The sequence below is a fragment of the Centruroides vittatus genome, unplaced genomic scaffold (assembly GCF_030686945.1).
Source record: "Centruroides vittatus isolate TY-2023 unplaced genomic scaffold, ASM3068694v2 contig_794, whole genome shotgun sequence".
NCBI classification, from domain to species: Eukaryota; Metazoa; Arthropoda; class Arachnida; order Scorpiones; family Buthidae; genus Centruroides; species Centruroides vittatus.
Window position 1 is genome coordinate 380,767 of NW_027122512.1, and position 16,064 is coordinate 396,830.

At 34.0% G+C, this 16,064-nt stretch overlaps 1 protein-coding gene across 1 annotated transcript; it reads right to left on the reverse strand.

Moving 5' to 3' along the window:
* Positions 1-2,669: 2,669 nt before the first annotated feature.
* On the reverse strand, positions 2,670-16,006 carry Vps45 (vacuolar protein sorting 45). The gene is made up of 14 exons (XM_067278172.1): positions 15,874-16,006; positions 10,407-10,608; positions 8,871-8,950; positions 8,451-8,519; positions 8,243-8,380; positions 8,051-8,161; positions 7,850-7,984; positions 7,668-7,778; positions 5,337-5,504; positions 5,103-5,261; positions 4,928-5,035; positions 4,735-4,856; positions 3,130-3,261; positions 2,670-3,053 (listed from the first exon to the last, which is right to left on the reverse strand). The coding sequence occupies exons 1-14, from the start codon at positions 15,964-15,966 to the stop codon at positions 2,990-2,992; spliced, it is 1,692 nt and encodes a 563-aa protein (XP_067134273.1). The 5' UTR covers positions 15,967-16,006; the 3' UTR covers positions 2,670-2,989.
* Between the last annotated feature and the right edge of the window lie 58 nt (positions 16,007-16,064).

Here is a 16,064-nt window from a genome sequence, read left to right on the forward strand (position 1 = left end):
TTGCAGGGTACACTGAAAATATAAATATGGGGCCCTTTTGAAGTATCGAGGATAGAGTGTTAACCAAGCATGATGCCTTTGTAAGCATTTCTGTGAGAATGTGAGAATGCACAAGTTGTGTAAGGATCATAATGGTAATAGAACCAGTTTAGAAACATGGCACCATGGACCCATAATGGTGTATTTCTGAGGTATCAAGTATTATATGTTAACCAGCATAATGCTTCTTTAAGTATATCTCTTTGTGTGGGACTGTGAGAATGCACAAGTTTCGTACCACGATGCTGCCTATAATGGTAAGGAGGAATGGTGATGTTCCCTACCGTCGGAATAAGCTCCGATAGTAATAGAATCGGTCACAGATATAGAAATAGTGGCCTTAGACTCACAACGGCACGATATTTTGAATTTCTCTGCCAGGCCACCACAGAGTAGAACAGTTATTACTAGAACATAAACAGAACAATATATTGATTAGAGTTGATTCAAATCACGTCGACACATTTTAAATTATTTTATTAAATTTTCCAGAAATTTCAGATTATCATTTGAATTTGAAATAAATTTCAATACAAGCTATTATTTTATGACGTTATCGATAACAGAATTTGATTTTAGAAATGTCAAAAATGCATAAATAAATTATTTTTTATGGTAAACAGCTCATACAGAATATAAATTTTATAAAAACATTAGACTTATAAATTATTAACTTCAAATGTTTTGTAATTCAATATCAAAGCTATACGTCGAGAGGATGGAGACAAGCAAAACACCTAGCTGCACTTATACATATAAAATTTAATAATTTTAACATCAAAATAGCATTACAAAAGCTACAAAATCATTATGGAATACAGGAAAACATCATTTATTAGTTTAATTTCTTGTATCTTTTAGAAAAAACACAATTAAATGTATCAATAACATAGAAGACCACAATTATGTGTATTATTCTGGGTGATCAAATGAAAGTAGAACTCACAAGATGTAACTTAAGGAATGTACAATGTTGAGAGGTCACTTGGTGATGCCACAAATCACTTTTGGCAATTCACGGCATCACAAATTCCTCATGAGTTCTATGATTAACTGTATAGACTTTTGAAATTATTTTATCTGTTTAATGGATTAGTTACAAATTCTTTAGGCTTGATACTAACTAAACTTATTAACTCAATGCTTAGTTTTTGTTATTTATAAGTAAAATTTTCAAGTTTACTATCTTGTGTTTATAATATTTTTTAGTGAAATTTACCTTATGTATAATACTTGTATGGATAAATAAAGAAATAAGCTATACAACATTATAGCTGCTATTATCTTTCACAATTAATAATTAACAGCCAGCAATAACCAAAGGAATCAGACTTTATAAACCTTACATTTTTTGAGGCTACATTTTCGTCTTCCTCCACCATTCCAGGTGGGAACGCCTTTAAATTTTGGAAAGTAAGTTTAGTCTTGGGTCACAGATTGCTTCAATTCATACCCGGAGAACTTTCTGTATGCATATTTTTTCTGCATAATTCCTGCCGATATCATAGGGAAAAGCTGTCTTAAACATTTTAGATGTACGTAAATGATAATATTTGTGTATTTATAATGTTTTAAAGTCTAACATCTGTTGTTTATTGCTTGTTATCTGTTATATAAAATCAATATGGATAGGATAAAAGCTGACTGTCGTCAAGACGATACAATTAAGGCCGGGAACACGCGAGCGTATAAAGCATGTCCATTATAATGAATGTACTTTTGTACATATGTTGCCTAGACGACATACGACAGTATAATGTACGGCACATTCGTACGACGGATATACAGATATGCCGACGTTCTTAGACATTCTGTTAGCACGTATCACTCTTTAACAAACTTACTTTACTCGCTCGTGTGTCCCCGTCTTAAGCGGAGAGTGGGCAACCTTTTTATAGTAAAGGGCTGTACAGATTCGAAACTCGATCATACTCCGTCATTAACAGATAGCATAAACAATAAATTTTATCTGGCTTTGTTGTATGCAAGATAAGTGAAATTTAATTTTTTACAAAGGTTATTATTACTCATACTGCAAGTGAATGGATATGATGGAATGATGTATAAATTTCACATTAAATTAACATTAATGAAAAATATTAAACGTTTGCACGAGTCATAAGTTTATAACAAAATATATTTTGCATTTTAAAAGTAGAAATTGATGGATCAAAACCATAAAACTTCTACCTAAATGACAGTGTGAGCAACAACTCTATAAACTCGATTTGAATGTTCCTATATAAACTGTCAGATTATTATTAATCAATAAAAATTCATGTTTTAGAATTGATAAATTAATTTAAATTCTAAAGATAATAACATTTAATTACTTATCCTTTCTTAAAATATCTAATTAGAGTACGAATCTTTGGAACCGTATTTTACGATCGTTTCCGAACAGAATGTCTGATCGGAGTATCGGAATATGAATTTAATGAGGTTTTCCTGTATATTTTAAACTCAATGAGTCTGAATAAATAAAATTATACAAAAATTTTTATAATAAAATAGGAATGATAATTCAATTCTTAAACTTTTTCGATTTAATTTTTACTTTAAAGCTGATTTTTCATACCTCAATTATAATTACACTATTTACAAGATATTTAAATTACTTTCTATCTGAATTAGTTAAATAAAATTAAATTTTTAATAATATTAGAATACTTAGTCTCCAATTACATGCATAGTTACACAAACAGTTCAATGAATAGTTACGTTATCAAAATCTTGATATTGCTGCACACGTAACTCGAAACCAAGCACTCGGGATTAATTTTTCTGTACTTATAATGATTTGTCTGTCGATAATTTAGTTTGAATGGTTAACGAAAAATAACAATGTATACAGTACAACATTAAGTTAATTTTTTAACATAAATATAGCAACCGAACGACAGATCGAGAGTACTCGGTGGAGTAAAATTAACAAAGTTTGGTCGTTAAATCACCATCGAGGATTCTTCTGGCCAATTCCCGAATCCAAAATGGATTTAATCTCTTCTAGAAAACTAGAAATTGATTTTAAATGTAATCTAAAGCTTGTAAGGTTTTGTTAAATAGAGAGAGAAATAAGAGATATTTTACCTGTTAAAGTTATGAATTGTAGTACCTCCCAATATAATTCGAATTCCGGGATTTGTGTTGTTTAATTGATGCACCGTTAATGATTCCTCGTACGTCGTGCCTCCTATCATAAATACGATAATATCTTGTGGCCTGAAAAGAGAGATTCGATAACTAATGAAGAAAACAAACTGAGATAACTAATTCTGAGGATTCTCTGCATACATCAAAGGCAGATTTGAGCCTCTGGATCAGTGGTTCTGAATCTTTTAGAAGTCGGGGAACACTAAACTTTGACATTTTTTTCTGTGGAACACTTACAATACGTCGGCTTTAAAGCAGTGGTGACAAACCTTTATTGAAATCAAAACGCCCTCGGTCTAGTAGATGACGACATTGGCGTTTGCTGATTACATTTCCATACAAAAATTATTGTACATTGTATTGATTTTTCTTTTGCAGCAATTTTTAATTGTATATTTGATTTTTTCGCAGAGCACTTGAAGTGGTTTCACGGAGCACCCGTGTTCTGCGGACCATGGATTGAGAACCACTGCTCTGGATGATACTTTCTTCGAATAATTCAAATTAAACAATAGGGTTTAGGTATAGAAATAAACTTTTCCTCTTCATACATAATACTAGAAAGTAATTCATAATGTATTACACTGAAAAGCTTTGTCATCTTTAACACCTATTTCATATTGTAGAATTTCGTCGGATGGAAATTTTACGAAAATTAATTTGAAGACGTAGTCTGTCCATCAACTTGTATACCTATTTCATATCTTTTAGGTATATGAGTTGATGTACAGTATTACATCTGTAGATTGGTATGTCTCAGACAGATACATAAATATTTACAGTTGTAGTTCAATGCCAGAAAACACTACTGTGCCTTCAAATTGCTACCCCAATATCTTATATGAAGGCTTGCAGAGGTTCATTGTGTTCGAAATTTTCAGTGTACCTGTTATTTGGACCAGGCATTCCTATTTGATGCAGTTAACTCTTGACAGATACCCAGGTTCCATTTAGACTCCAGGTATTTGACATTAATTAGAATTAATTGCACGTCTGGTCTTTTGTGGTAAATTTGTATGGAACATAGAAATGGGGAGTGACATTGTGGCAGTAGTCTTTAATTACCCTCCATTAGAGATCGCCATTTTCTATTTTTGCAAATCCCTTCAGGAAAGTCTGGCAGGATGTCACAGAATGCCACCATTTGTCTATTTCTGTGAAGGGATTCACAGAGATAGACAAAGAAGATAGTCTAGAAGTACCTTAGTACTGAGAAGAATTGGTTTCAGTGTGCAAAATCGTCAATCTGACACCAAATAATAGCAGAATCTTTAAATTGAGTTATAAAAGTGAAACTATATGTCTACCAAACAGAAGGGATTCCAAATAGGAAGAGAAGAATGATAAAACCATGAGGAACTTGAATTTATTTATATGGGCATAAATTCCTTATCATTTAAACTAAATTTTATTAATTGTGACATGCCTTAAATGTAACATAAAGTAATCCAACATTTTAAACCTGTGCATGCTCTTCTTTTGTACTATGTAATTAAATAAACACTTTATAATTGTGTCTCAGTTTACACATATAAAACATACCTTTCACGCAGCTGTATTGTTCCAAGATATGGAAAAGCGGGTTCTTTTAATCGACCTCTAATAACGTCTTCTAATATTTCTTTTAATAGAGGAGTGTGTTGCGTATAAATATTTTCTACTCCCTATAAAATAAGGAATAAAACTATCAAGTAAAATACATTTTCGTAGACATACAATCAATACCTAAACTTACCTTTAAACCTTTAATAACTTTTCTAGTGATCGCTCGAACATTTTCTGTTGTAAATAATTCATTAGTACGATATTTGCTACCGCTGAATTCTAATATTAAATTGATCCTCTGAAAGTAGAATATGTTTATTTGTTTACACGTAATTAAAACTAATTACTAAACAAAGTAAAGTTACCTTAATCATTTTTTCGGGAACTCCTCTCTTTTTCAATGCTTCTATTAATCCCGCCTTATCGTTATTACTGTGTTTCTCGTAAGTCAAAACGTACAGCATTACTAATCTAATGGCATCGATGTCGGATATCTTATCATTGTTAATTAATCTTCGAATTTTCTATAAATTAGTACAGTGATATGAATACTATAAGCATATTTCTAATTGCATTAATCAAATTAGTTTATTAATTACCTTTAACGATTCATTGTGATCGTGTTGAAAAGCTAACTCCTGCTCGACTTCGGACACTTCAAAGAGATTGCGAGTAGACACGAGACGAGACAACTCTCCAACTAGAGTCACGTGCTTGGACACAGTTCCGGACATCTTTTTAAACTGAGGATAATTTTCCACAAAAGCCTGAAAAATACATATTTTTAATTATAGTGATTAAAATAATATATTTTCTTATCTAATTTACAATGCAACCTGGTGAATTTAGATGTGAATTTTGTTAGTTTAATGCAACCTTTGTTTTAGTTCCTAAAGATTACCTCCTGTGGCTTGAAAACATTACTTCTTGTGAATTTTTCATTAATTTGTTTCAAATAAAATGTAATTCAGAATATCTTAGAACTGAGAATATATAAAATTTTTCATCTAATGGCAGGTTGATATGGCCAATTCGTGACGACGATAAATAAGGCAGAAAATCTACTAATTTGTCTATTTTGTATTGCCTGTAATCTACTGTCTTTATACTTAACTAGTGGTACGTTGATTATATCAGGTTATAAAGGTAGAATTTACATATTTTGAAAAACTCTGGAGAGAGGATGTGATATACAAACTTCTGCAGATCATCCCATGCAGAGCAACAGCCCATATTGTCAACAGCATGCTATGCAATAGGAAATTCCAAGTCTTTCTGGGGGATAAAAAGAGCACAGGCAGGAAGGTATGCAATGGACTACCTTAAGGATCTGTGCTCTCACCTTTACTATTTAACCTATACACTTCTGATCTCCAAATTACTACATCATGAAAGTTCTGCTATGCGGATGATATCACAATAGCTGCACAACACAGTCAATTAGCGCAAATTAAAGAAACTTTGGAACATGATCTAGAGAGTATGGAATACTAGTTCAAAAAATAACAATTGTCTCCAAGTGCCACCAAAACAAGTGTCTGTTTCCACCTGAACAACCAGCTAGCAAATACAAAACTGGATGTCTCTTTCTGTAACCAACCTTTTAGATATAATATGTACCCTAAATACTTGGGAATCACCCTTGATCAAACTGTCTTTTAAGAGGCATCTAACAAACATTGCTGGCAAGCTTAAGATCAGAAATAATATAATACAGAAGCTTTGTGGAACCACGTAGAAATCAACTGCTAACACCTTGCGCTGCTCAGCTTTAGGACTGGTTTACTCGTGTGCTGAGTATTGTGCCCCTGTCTGGCTGAATAACTCCCATACAAGACTGGGTGATACGCAGCTTAATGTTACGATGTGTCCGATTTCTGGTACCATACGATCCACACCAGCACATTGGTTGTCATTACTGGGGAGAGTCATGCCACCTGACCTGCAACAATCTAAGGCCCTTGTTCGTGAGTCCCTAAAGATAAACAAAAATCCTCAGCTCCAAGTTCACCAAGACATTCCATCTTTGAGTACTGACCCTTTGAAATCTTGGAATCCAACCCTTCAGGCAGCACAGATGGACATGGCTACATGATGGTGACTACATGACATTGTGGAAAAACCATTGGGAAATATGTACGGGGCCCCACTTGCACAGTTTGTTCTGTTGTGGAGGAAAAGCCCAGGAATTCGACTTACCTCGCAAAACACAGACTGCATTAAACCGTGTCAGGGTGGGACATGGCAGGTGTAGAGACTCTTTGTTCAAATGGAAGAAAGTTCCAAGCCCAGAGTGTGATTGCGATGCTCCTCGTCAGACCGTTGAGCACATTGCACGTGAGTGTAGACTGCAGGCTTACCCTGGTGACTGGAATGACATTCTAATGAGCACCACAGAAGTCGTAAAGTGGATAAACGAATTAGATCTACAGCTCTGACCGTTCTTTATATTCTTGTGTATATGTGCAGTCTCATAATTGCACAGTTTTATAATTGTTTAATTGTATATAGTTTTACTAATTCTTACTTTCCCATTTCATTACTGGTTTTGTGTTACTCCATTTTGTTATGCTTTGTTTGTGTTACGTATAAGCCATACACTAAATAAATAAAATGCAACAGCCAACCTTTGCTCACCAATGAATGCTTTAACAAACACTTTGTAGATGAGATTGCAAATAGAAAAATAGTACACAACAGTCAACAGTAGAAAAACTGACAGATTTCCACCTGAAATAATACACTGTACAGTTTTGTGGCATCACAACTAAAAACACAAGTGTCAGCTCAGAGGTTGACAAAAGATAGTCTTAACTGATTAAAATATAATTTTTACCACACAAGAAATAGTGAATACAATGCAAACAAGCAGACTCTGTGAATAAATGGGATAACAATTAGAAAGAAAAAATGTATAATTGGGTATTTACCTTCATATCAGCAATCGATTCGACTTTCTGTTGATTTTTAGTCTTCTTCTGGTATTCTTCCATTAATTCTTTGATATTAACTCCTATTTCACCGAAATTCTGATACATATTCTACAAGGTGATGGTTTAGTTTATGTTTGGAAAATAAAAACAGGTTATTTTAATTGCAACAAAATACTTACTTTGGCATAAAATTCATCATATTCGGGCGACAGAAGTACTTCTTGTAGTTCTTTACTGATGCCAGGAACTTTGGATAAATTCACACGATTATTATTAATTCCTAACAATTCATGTACCATGGCTTGATAAGTCCACTGAAAATATGTCTTTTTACTTGCTTTTGTTACATTTTTAAAATTTAACCCATAAAATTAACTCACTTGATTGAGAAGTGGCGTGATGGGATCACCTTTTCTATCCAAGATTAATAAAACCGGCAAGACGTCCATCCTTCGAAACTCAAACAGCGCCGCCTCTTTAGATATCACTTGCTGATTTACAATAAAATCATTTTAAAACTGTTAATAACTATAATTAAATGTATCGAGAGAGTATCGCATCCTTAAACTTACTCTGACGTTATCCGCTAACCTCTTTGCCGCTTCCGAGGAGGCCTGATACCTTATGAGCGGACATTTTTTTAGAGAAAGCAAGACTGATGTCAAACCCTGAACTGTTCTCTGCAAATGAACTTGATTCCAACCATGTCTCTGTAAATTTTATGTTATTCTTTAATTGAATATCTAACATAAATTATTTAAGTGTAAATGATGATGTTACCTGATAGCATCCCACGATATTCAACGAAAACAAGTGGGAATTAACAGGAACAAAGTCGCCATAAAATTCCTGTAATTTAAACATAATCTTATCAATTATAATAATAAAAATTATCTATGCAGACAATCTCCAATTACAACCACTCCTATTTATAATCACCATCCTGTAAATTGGGGTAACACTGCACCATCACATAACAAAATATTTGTGCTACAATTTATCAATGTGCCTCGATGACCGACACCTAGAGAAAAGAGCTTACAATATTAGAATTGATGCAAAAATACCAGATTTTCAATGCATGTGGTGTTCCCGAATCCACCACACAGGCTTCGGATACATCAACACATCCCACGGATAAATATGGACTTAAATAATTCAGTCATACAAAATATGTATATAAGTATATAACATACTCACTTCTACTTCTCTAACAGCTTCATATTCATCAGCTTCAGCCAAGAGTTTAATATCACTTTTACTTATAACATTACTAAAATCTGGAAGAAAATAAATTAATAAGAAACAACTCTTATTATAAGTTGAACTGCATATTCAAATAATACTATATATTGAATAATTTAACTTTGATACACTTTTGAACCACTGCTCTACATCTGTATATATGTAGAGCAGTGGTTCTTAACCAATATTCTGTGGAACATAGGCCTTGAGTTCCACAAAAGAAAAAAAAAAAGGAAACATTTTAAAGTTTTTATTGCAAATTTATTTGAATTTTCACATTCGTAGACAATTCCACGTTTCTATTTTATCTAATACATTTCAGTTTATTAGTTTATTATGTCATTGTTTCCCAAGAATAGTAAACATGGAATACAAAAAGGAGGATAAGCTTTATGAAATGTTTACTTAACTCGACATTAAAACACATGAAAAGCCGCCAAGTTAGATCTGATTCGGACGAAGGGACAGACTAGGATGTTTCGTAACTGCCTTTAATGTCGCAACTTTTGAGTAGCGACGAGCAATACAAAGAAGAAATTCGTTTTAAAAGGACCAAGTTTCTGCTGTGCGATCGATTGCACAAACTCTTATCATAAATGCGTCGGACTTTCCTTTTTCCGCTTTCTGAGAGACAAAGAAAGATGCAGAAAATGGATTTTAAATTCTGGAAGAGTGGATCTTCTTGACAAGACTACAGAATTTCTATATTCGACTTGCCAACTGTGCAAACTCCACTTTGAGGACACCGAATTTGCAACCATAGAGAGAAACAGGCTAAGCATAACTGCCGTTCCCACCAGATTCGGCCTTGCCACCAATTCCAAGATCGAACGAACCTAAGAGTTTTAAGCCGAGAAGACCTAAAATTAGATCTAGAAAAAAAGTGATTGGAAAGGTAAAAGAGATTTTGATTATTTTACACAGGAATATTGAAGTTTAAATTTGATATTCTGACATGATATGAAACAATGATCAAAATATTTATTTTGACAAGACCAAAATGGAACTAATAAATTTTTCATGTGTAATTATTTCATTTCTGAGTGTGTATTAATAATATATAAATTTCTTTTGGACTAAAGTAATTTTAAATGACATTTTAATAAACTTATCAATACTGATGCTAATGCTCTGTGTAATAAAAAGTATATGAATGGTGTTCCACAGCCTCAGAAAAGTTCAGAAATACTAGTGTAGAGAATTGCAAAACTCTCTATCAGGCTACACTCTTTCTCATCTTACGAAATGCCTTTTGGGATTTTCGTCCTTCTTTGGCCACACTTTTAATTCAAAATAGTCTTTTCCGATTTTCCACTGTTGTATGGCCTCAATATTCTGTGAGCCCGTCTCTAGCCTGTTACTGTTACAGAGTTACTAGTGTATCTGTATGTCAGTTTATGCATCTGCTAGATCAATTTTTCAATAGCATAACATTTTGCAATTAAATCCAGTAAGAAAAATTTTAACCTGAAAGCAATAGAGTTTACTTACATATAAAATACTGTCCGTAACGAGGAGCCTTGAGTTCTTGAGACAGCAACTCCACGTTCTCCCTGGTGGGACGTAAAAATGCAATGCACTTCAAATGTTTTAGACTGTCCCTGTCTTTACTGGCCATCTCGATTTTTTCAAACAGGTATACTTCTTTCTGTAAGATCTCGGACTGTGCGAATGCCAAGCTTACTATGCTAATCTGTAAAAAAGAAATCAACCATTATATACTTGCATGTTAGACATGATAAAATTACATTATAACGGCTAGAAGTTCAGACAGTTTAAGCGTGCAACTCCAAAGACTCGAGTTTCAAGTTTGAGTCTAGTTGAAATCTCAAAATCTTTGCTGGTAGTACTCTAATCTCATTTATCGTAATTCTGTTTGATCTCATGTAACAGCTACAATAGAGAATACACTGACCAAATTTCATTTGTAACTATTGGACAATCCGGCAATCTGCTGTTATGCAATTCGGTTAAATCGTCGATATGCAACCTTGCACAGCTGCAAAAAAATGTTTATTAAACTGGAAATCTAACATTTTTGGTCATATTTAATGACCTTCATCTGGTCGATGTTCCAAACATCAATCATTTTCAAATACCAGTGGAAATAGAACAGAAATTTATGAATGCCAAACACAGTTTAAATATAAAAGATCCTACAGTATGCCACATAGTTGTGACAAGAGTAAAACTAAAAGACAAAAATCAAAAGAATGCATGTCGCATTACATTGCATAGAATACAAACTAGGACTTCCAGCACTCGATGTCAGGTTTGTGTCCTTGTAGTCAATAGAATACCCCTTATGTGCCGATTTATAGATTTCGAAAGCCTTGACGTGTTCGAAAAAGTGCTTGTTTCCGACGTGTTCGGTACCCTTAGATTCTTCTTGCCAAACCTCGACCAAGTAAAATAAACCATTTCCTGGTGCACAAGATGATCAAGTGGTTTACTACCAAAGCAGTTACTTTGTGAATTACTGCGCAATTTCTACGTCTTTGACAAGCTGAATAGTTTGCACACAATTAGGTATGTTGGAAAATATGTTAAGCATATAACATTATTTTAGATATACATAGAAATATCAGCGGTATTAAATGTAAAAATTATAGCACACCATCTCGGTAAAAGGATGTACAGCTTACTCGTACAGTCGAGAAAAAGATAAGCCTGCACATTTTTTCCGACATCAATTAAGTAAATGGATAAGAAACTGTCCTTTCTCCAACTGATTCCGTTACAATTTTAGCATATAACCCTGCAAATTCTCTTATTTATTGCTTAAACAATATTACAAAATCATTAGATAGTGCTGTAATTACTGTAAGTTTGTATGGATAACTTGCAGCAGTTCTTAAGCCGCACCATTGCATAATCTGCCTTTTCTATGTTTAGATACATAAATATTTATTATTCTGTTACTTATAGACTATAAAAGTGGTAAACTGTACCATGTAAGGCTTGTCTAATGAGTAAATACACTCTATCATGTCTACTTACGTCATATTTCTCAAAACATCGCTGTTCTTAAGCAGCATGTGCAAGGACTGTAAATCATTCTTTAGTCGGCAGTCAGCACAACATTGACACAAGAGGACCTTTCGGTAAATATTTCCTTCTAAAACTTGTCTCCTGTACTGCCAAACAACATAAAATATTTGATGAAAATTTAAGTGAAAAACCAATAAAAAAATTTTTATAAAATAGCATTTAAAATAAGTGTTTCTAATGAGAAAAACAAATTTAAAACTAAATATGAATATAAAGCTTGAAGAGCATCACTAATATATAGTTACAAGGGAACTATCGGAGATAAACATTGTCTTAGAAAGCTATTTTATGCAATCATAATTATTGACTTTGCTGGATTGTCAACACAACTCTAGCATATTATGAACCACAAGACGGGGCCGAATTTGACCAATCGTCATCAGGGTAGCAAAGATGGAGTAGTAAATGATATCTTACAGTTGCCAACTCTTTGTCTTTCTGACTGAGAATCCGCCTTCGAAAACAGTTGTCAGTTTGTTGGCCAGAGTTTGAAGTTCTCCACCTTTTAGTCTCAAAATGTGGTAGATATACGAGATTTTCCTCTCTTTGGTATGAGAAATTGAACTTAATATTTCTTGAAAATCTAAGTCACGTGCCAAAATCACATTCTGTAGGCTATACACCATAGGAAGTATTAATCCTTGTATTTGTTTTCTATAGATAATTAACTTTTTACATAATATTTATTATATACAGTACAATTCTCTATTATTCTATATTCTACTTTTTACTGCTAAGATCAATTGACCAATGTCCCCAGCTCGACCCCCTCAGATTTCAATAAAATTCGATCATATTAGCCCCATGTATCGCATAGTTACTAAGATGTAAGCCAAAACATGAAGGCACATCATGTCATCTCTACATGCACAGTAATTAAACAGCCAACTTTGTTATTTAATGGTTCCTTGACTAAGATCAATTACAATATAAAACTTGGTAAGATAGTTTCAAGTGGACAATTCGGATATTCTAACATAAGCTTCTAATAAAATGTACTCTATTCGCAAATCTTCACCAAAGTCTGAGTAAAAATTATTAGGGTGGAACCAAAGCCACATTTTGATTGCCCGTAACTTGAGAAAGAAAACATCCTTTTACAGCCAAATAAAAACTTTTTATGTGATTAACTAAAAAGATCTTAATTTGCATACTTGCTGAGCTTTGTTCACTCAAATATTCAGCAGAAAATTTGCAAGGATTTCGATTACTGTCCAAAAACAGTTTGATTTTTAGAATAATCTTGTTTTCTTTCATCTTAGGCTATTAGAAACAGAATGCTTATTCTTTAAGAGTTTGTTTTGAATGCTTGTATCCTTTATGATAAGGAGACGTATAGAATTTGTAACTAGAATCAATCCAGATAGTTCTTAATAATATGTCAAGACACTTAGGTGTTTGCATTGGTCCACGGTGTCAAAGACACTACCGGTTCTAGCTATCGAGTTAACTTCATCTATAATGTAAGGTTATCGAGTACAGATTTAAAAACATCCGCAAAATCTTAAATCCGAATCCCTCCACGTACCAAGCAGGGACGCAACAAGGGAAGCGGGGCACTTGCCCGGAGACCAAGAGAAGCGGACGTCTAAGAGAGAAGGTAGGCTAGCAGCAAAGTGGGCAAACTCATCACGCATTGTCCCAAACAAGAGAGGGTGCCGGCATCTCCGTCAATCCTAGTTCCGCCCGGTACGAAGTATTGTATACGAATATATTTCCACCCAACTATAAAGCGGTGCCTGGTACATATATTAACAACGAATCCTAATTAAAATACACGAGTAAAAGTTACTTTTAGCCGATTTGTATAATTGGTACACAGTAAAAATGGCCTAAAAGTAACTCCTTCCAAGACGTTCGATCACTGAACCGTTTACGTAAGCTAATGCATTATATATCAAATACTAGCTGACCCGGCAAACGTTGTTTTGCCATATAAATTATTTCTAGGTAATTTCTAGCTGACCCGGCCACGCGTTGTTGTGGCTCAAAATGTATCTATTATAAATGTATACATTCCCCGTGGGGGATTTCAAAAAATCCCTTCTTAGTGTACATTCTCTTGACGTACCCTATTAAAACGCAATCAAAAACGCATCTAAAAGCTGAGTATAATAAAAGCAGAGTTCTTCACAGCAAGCCTTAATCCCGTCCCTTTTCCCGCTGGGGAATATCGAAAAATCCCTTTTTAGTGTATATTCTGTTGACGTAACCTATTAAAACGCAATTAAAAACGCAAAAAACCGCACGTAAAATAGTATAATAGAAGCCGAGTTCTTCACGGTATAAAGTCTTAATCCCGTCCATCTCCCCCCACTGGGGGGGAATTTCGACATGTATATTATATAAAAACCGTGCGTATTCGAATGCAACGTTGTGTCAAAATTTCAAAGGAATCGGTAGGAACAAACGAACGTTATATTTTATTTATATAGATAGATAGAAAATGATCTGCTTCAGTCCATTCTCACAGAAAAGCAAACTTAGGTCGTCGGAAGTTAGCGCCATCTGTTGGACATAAAAGCCTTAATCCATATATAAATATATTTTTGAAAGGGGGGAAATGGTGTAGGGGTATGAAGAATAGATAGTAGCCGATTCTCAGACCTACTGAATATGCATATAAAATTTGGTGAAAATCGGTAAAGCCGTTTCGGAGGAGTAAGGTAACTAACATTGTGACACGAGAATTTTATATATAAGACTAGCTGACCCGGCCACGCGTTGTTGTGGCTCAAAATGTATCTATTATAAATGTGTAACACTTCCCCCGTGGGGGAAATTTCAAAAAATTCCTTCTTAGTGTATATTCTTTTGACGTACCCTATTAAAACGCAATCAAAAACGCATCTAAAATAGTATAATAAAAGCCGAGTTCTTCACAGTAAGCCTTAATCCCGTCACTTTTCCCGCTGGGGAATATCGAAAAATCCCTTTTTAGTGTATATTCTGTTGACGTAACCTATTAAAACGCAATTAAAAACGCAAAAAACGCATGTAAAATAGTATAATAGAAGCCGAGTTCTTCACGGTAAGCCTTAATCCCGTCCATCTCCCCCCACTGGGGGGAATTTCGACATGTATATTATATAAAAACACGTGCGTATTCGAATGCAACGTTGTGTCAAAATTTCAAAGGAATCGGTAGGAACAAACGAACGTTATATTTTATTTATATTAATATTTATATTAAGTAATAATTTTAATAAAATAGGAATAATTAATAGTTATTCTCCTAACCTCACTCAGACTCTATTACACTGTAAGACAACAACACCTTGATGCTGAGAACCTTTAACTTTAATCATAAACAAACGTTTTCGGCCCATTCCATGGCCATCGTCAGGCTAACAACATTCGAATACTGTTCCGAATAACCAATTTCAAATTTAAATAAAATACAAAAGAACTCACGCGCGATGCTAAACAACGTAAACTAAAACTAATATAAACAACATAGAAAAGAACAAACGAACGTTATATATTATTTATATAGATAGATAGAAAATGATCTGCTTCAGTCCATTCTCACAGAAAAGCATAATGCCTGACAGAAAAGCAAACTTAGTTCGTCGGAAGGTAGCGCCATCTGTTGGACATAAAAGCCTTAATTTATATATAAATATATTTTTGAAAGGGGGGAGATGGTGTAGGGGTATGAAAAATAGATAGTAGCCGATTCTCAGACCTACTGAATATGCATATCAAATTTGGTAAAAATCGGTAAAGCCGTTTCGGAGGAGTAAGGTAACTAACATTGTGACACGAGAATTTTATATATAAGATAAAGCAGCAGAATGCATACGGATTTAATTTCGTCTAGAAAACTACTTAAAAACCACTAAAAGATCCGTTAAACGGCGCGTGCGATATGTAAACAAACATTTCAGATGACGTAGACACTTACAGTCTCCTTATCCATAAGCAGTACTTTCATCCCTATGCCACATTCTTCGATCATTTTGTTAATATACAACCTAATGGCCGTGATTACGTTCATTTTCGGGGTTTATATCCTTTACGAATTCGAGAAACATACAATGCGCACACCTCGATCCTCCCTACAGGAAACGGAACTACAACGGCGCCATCTTCCCT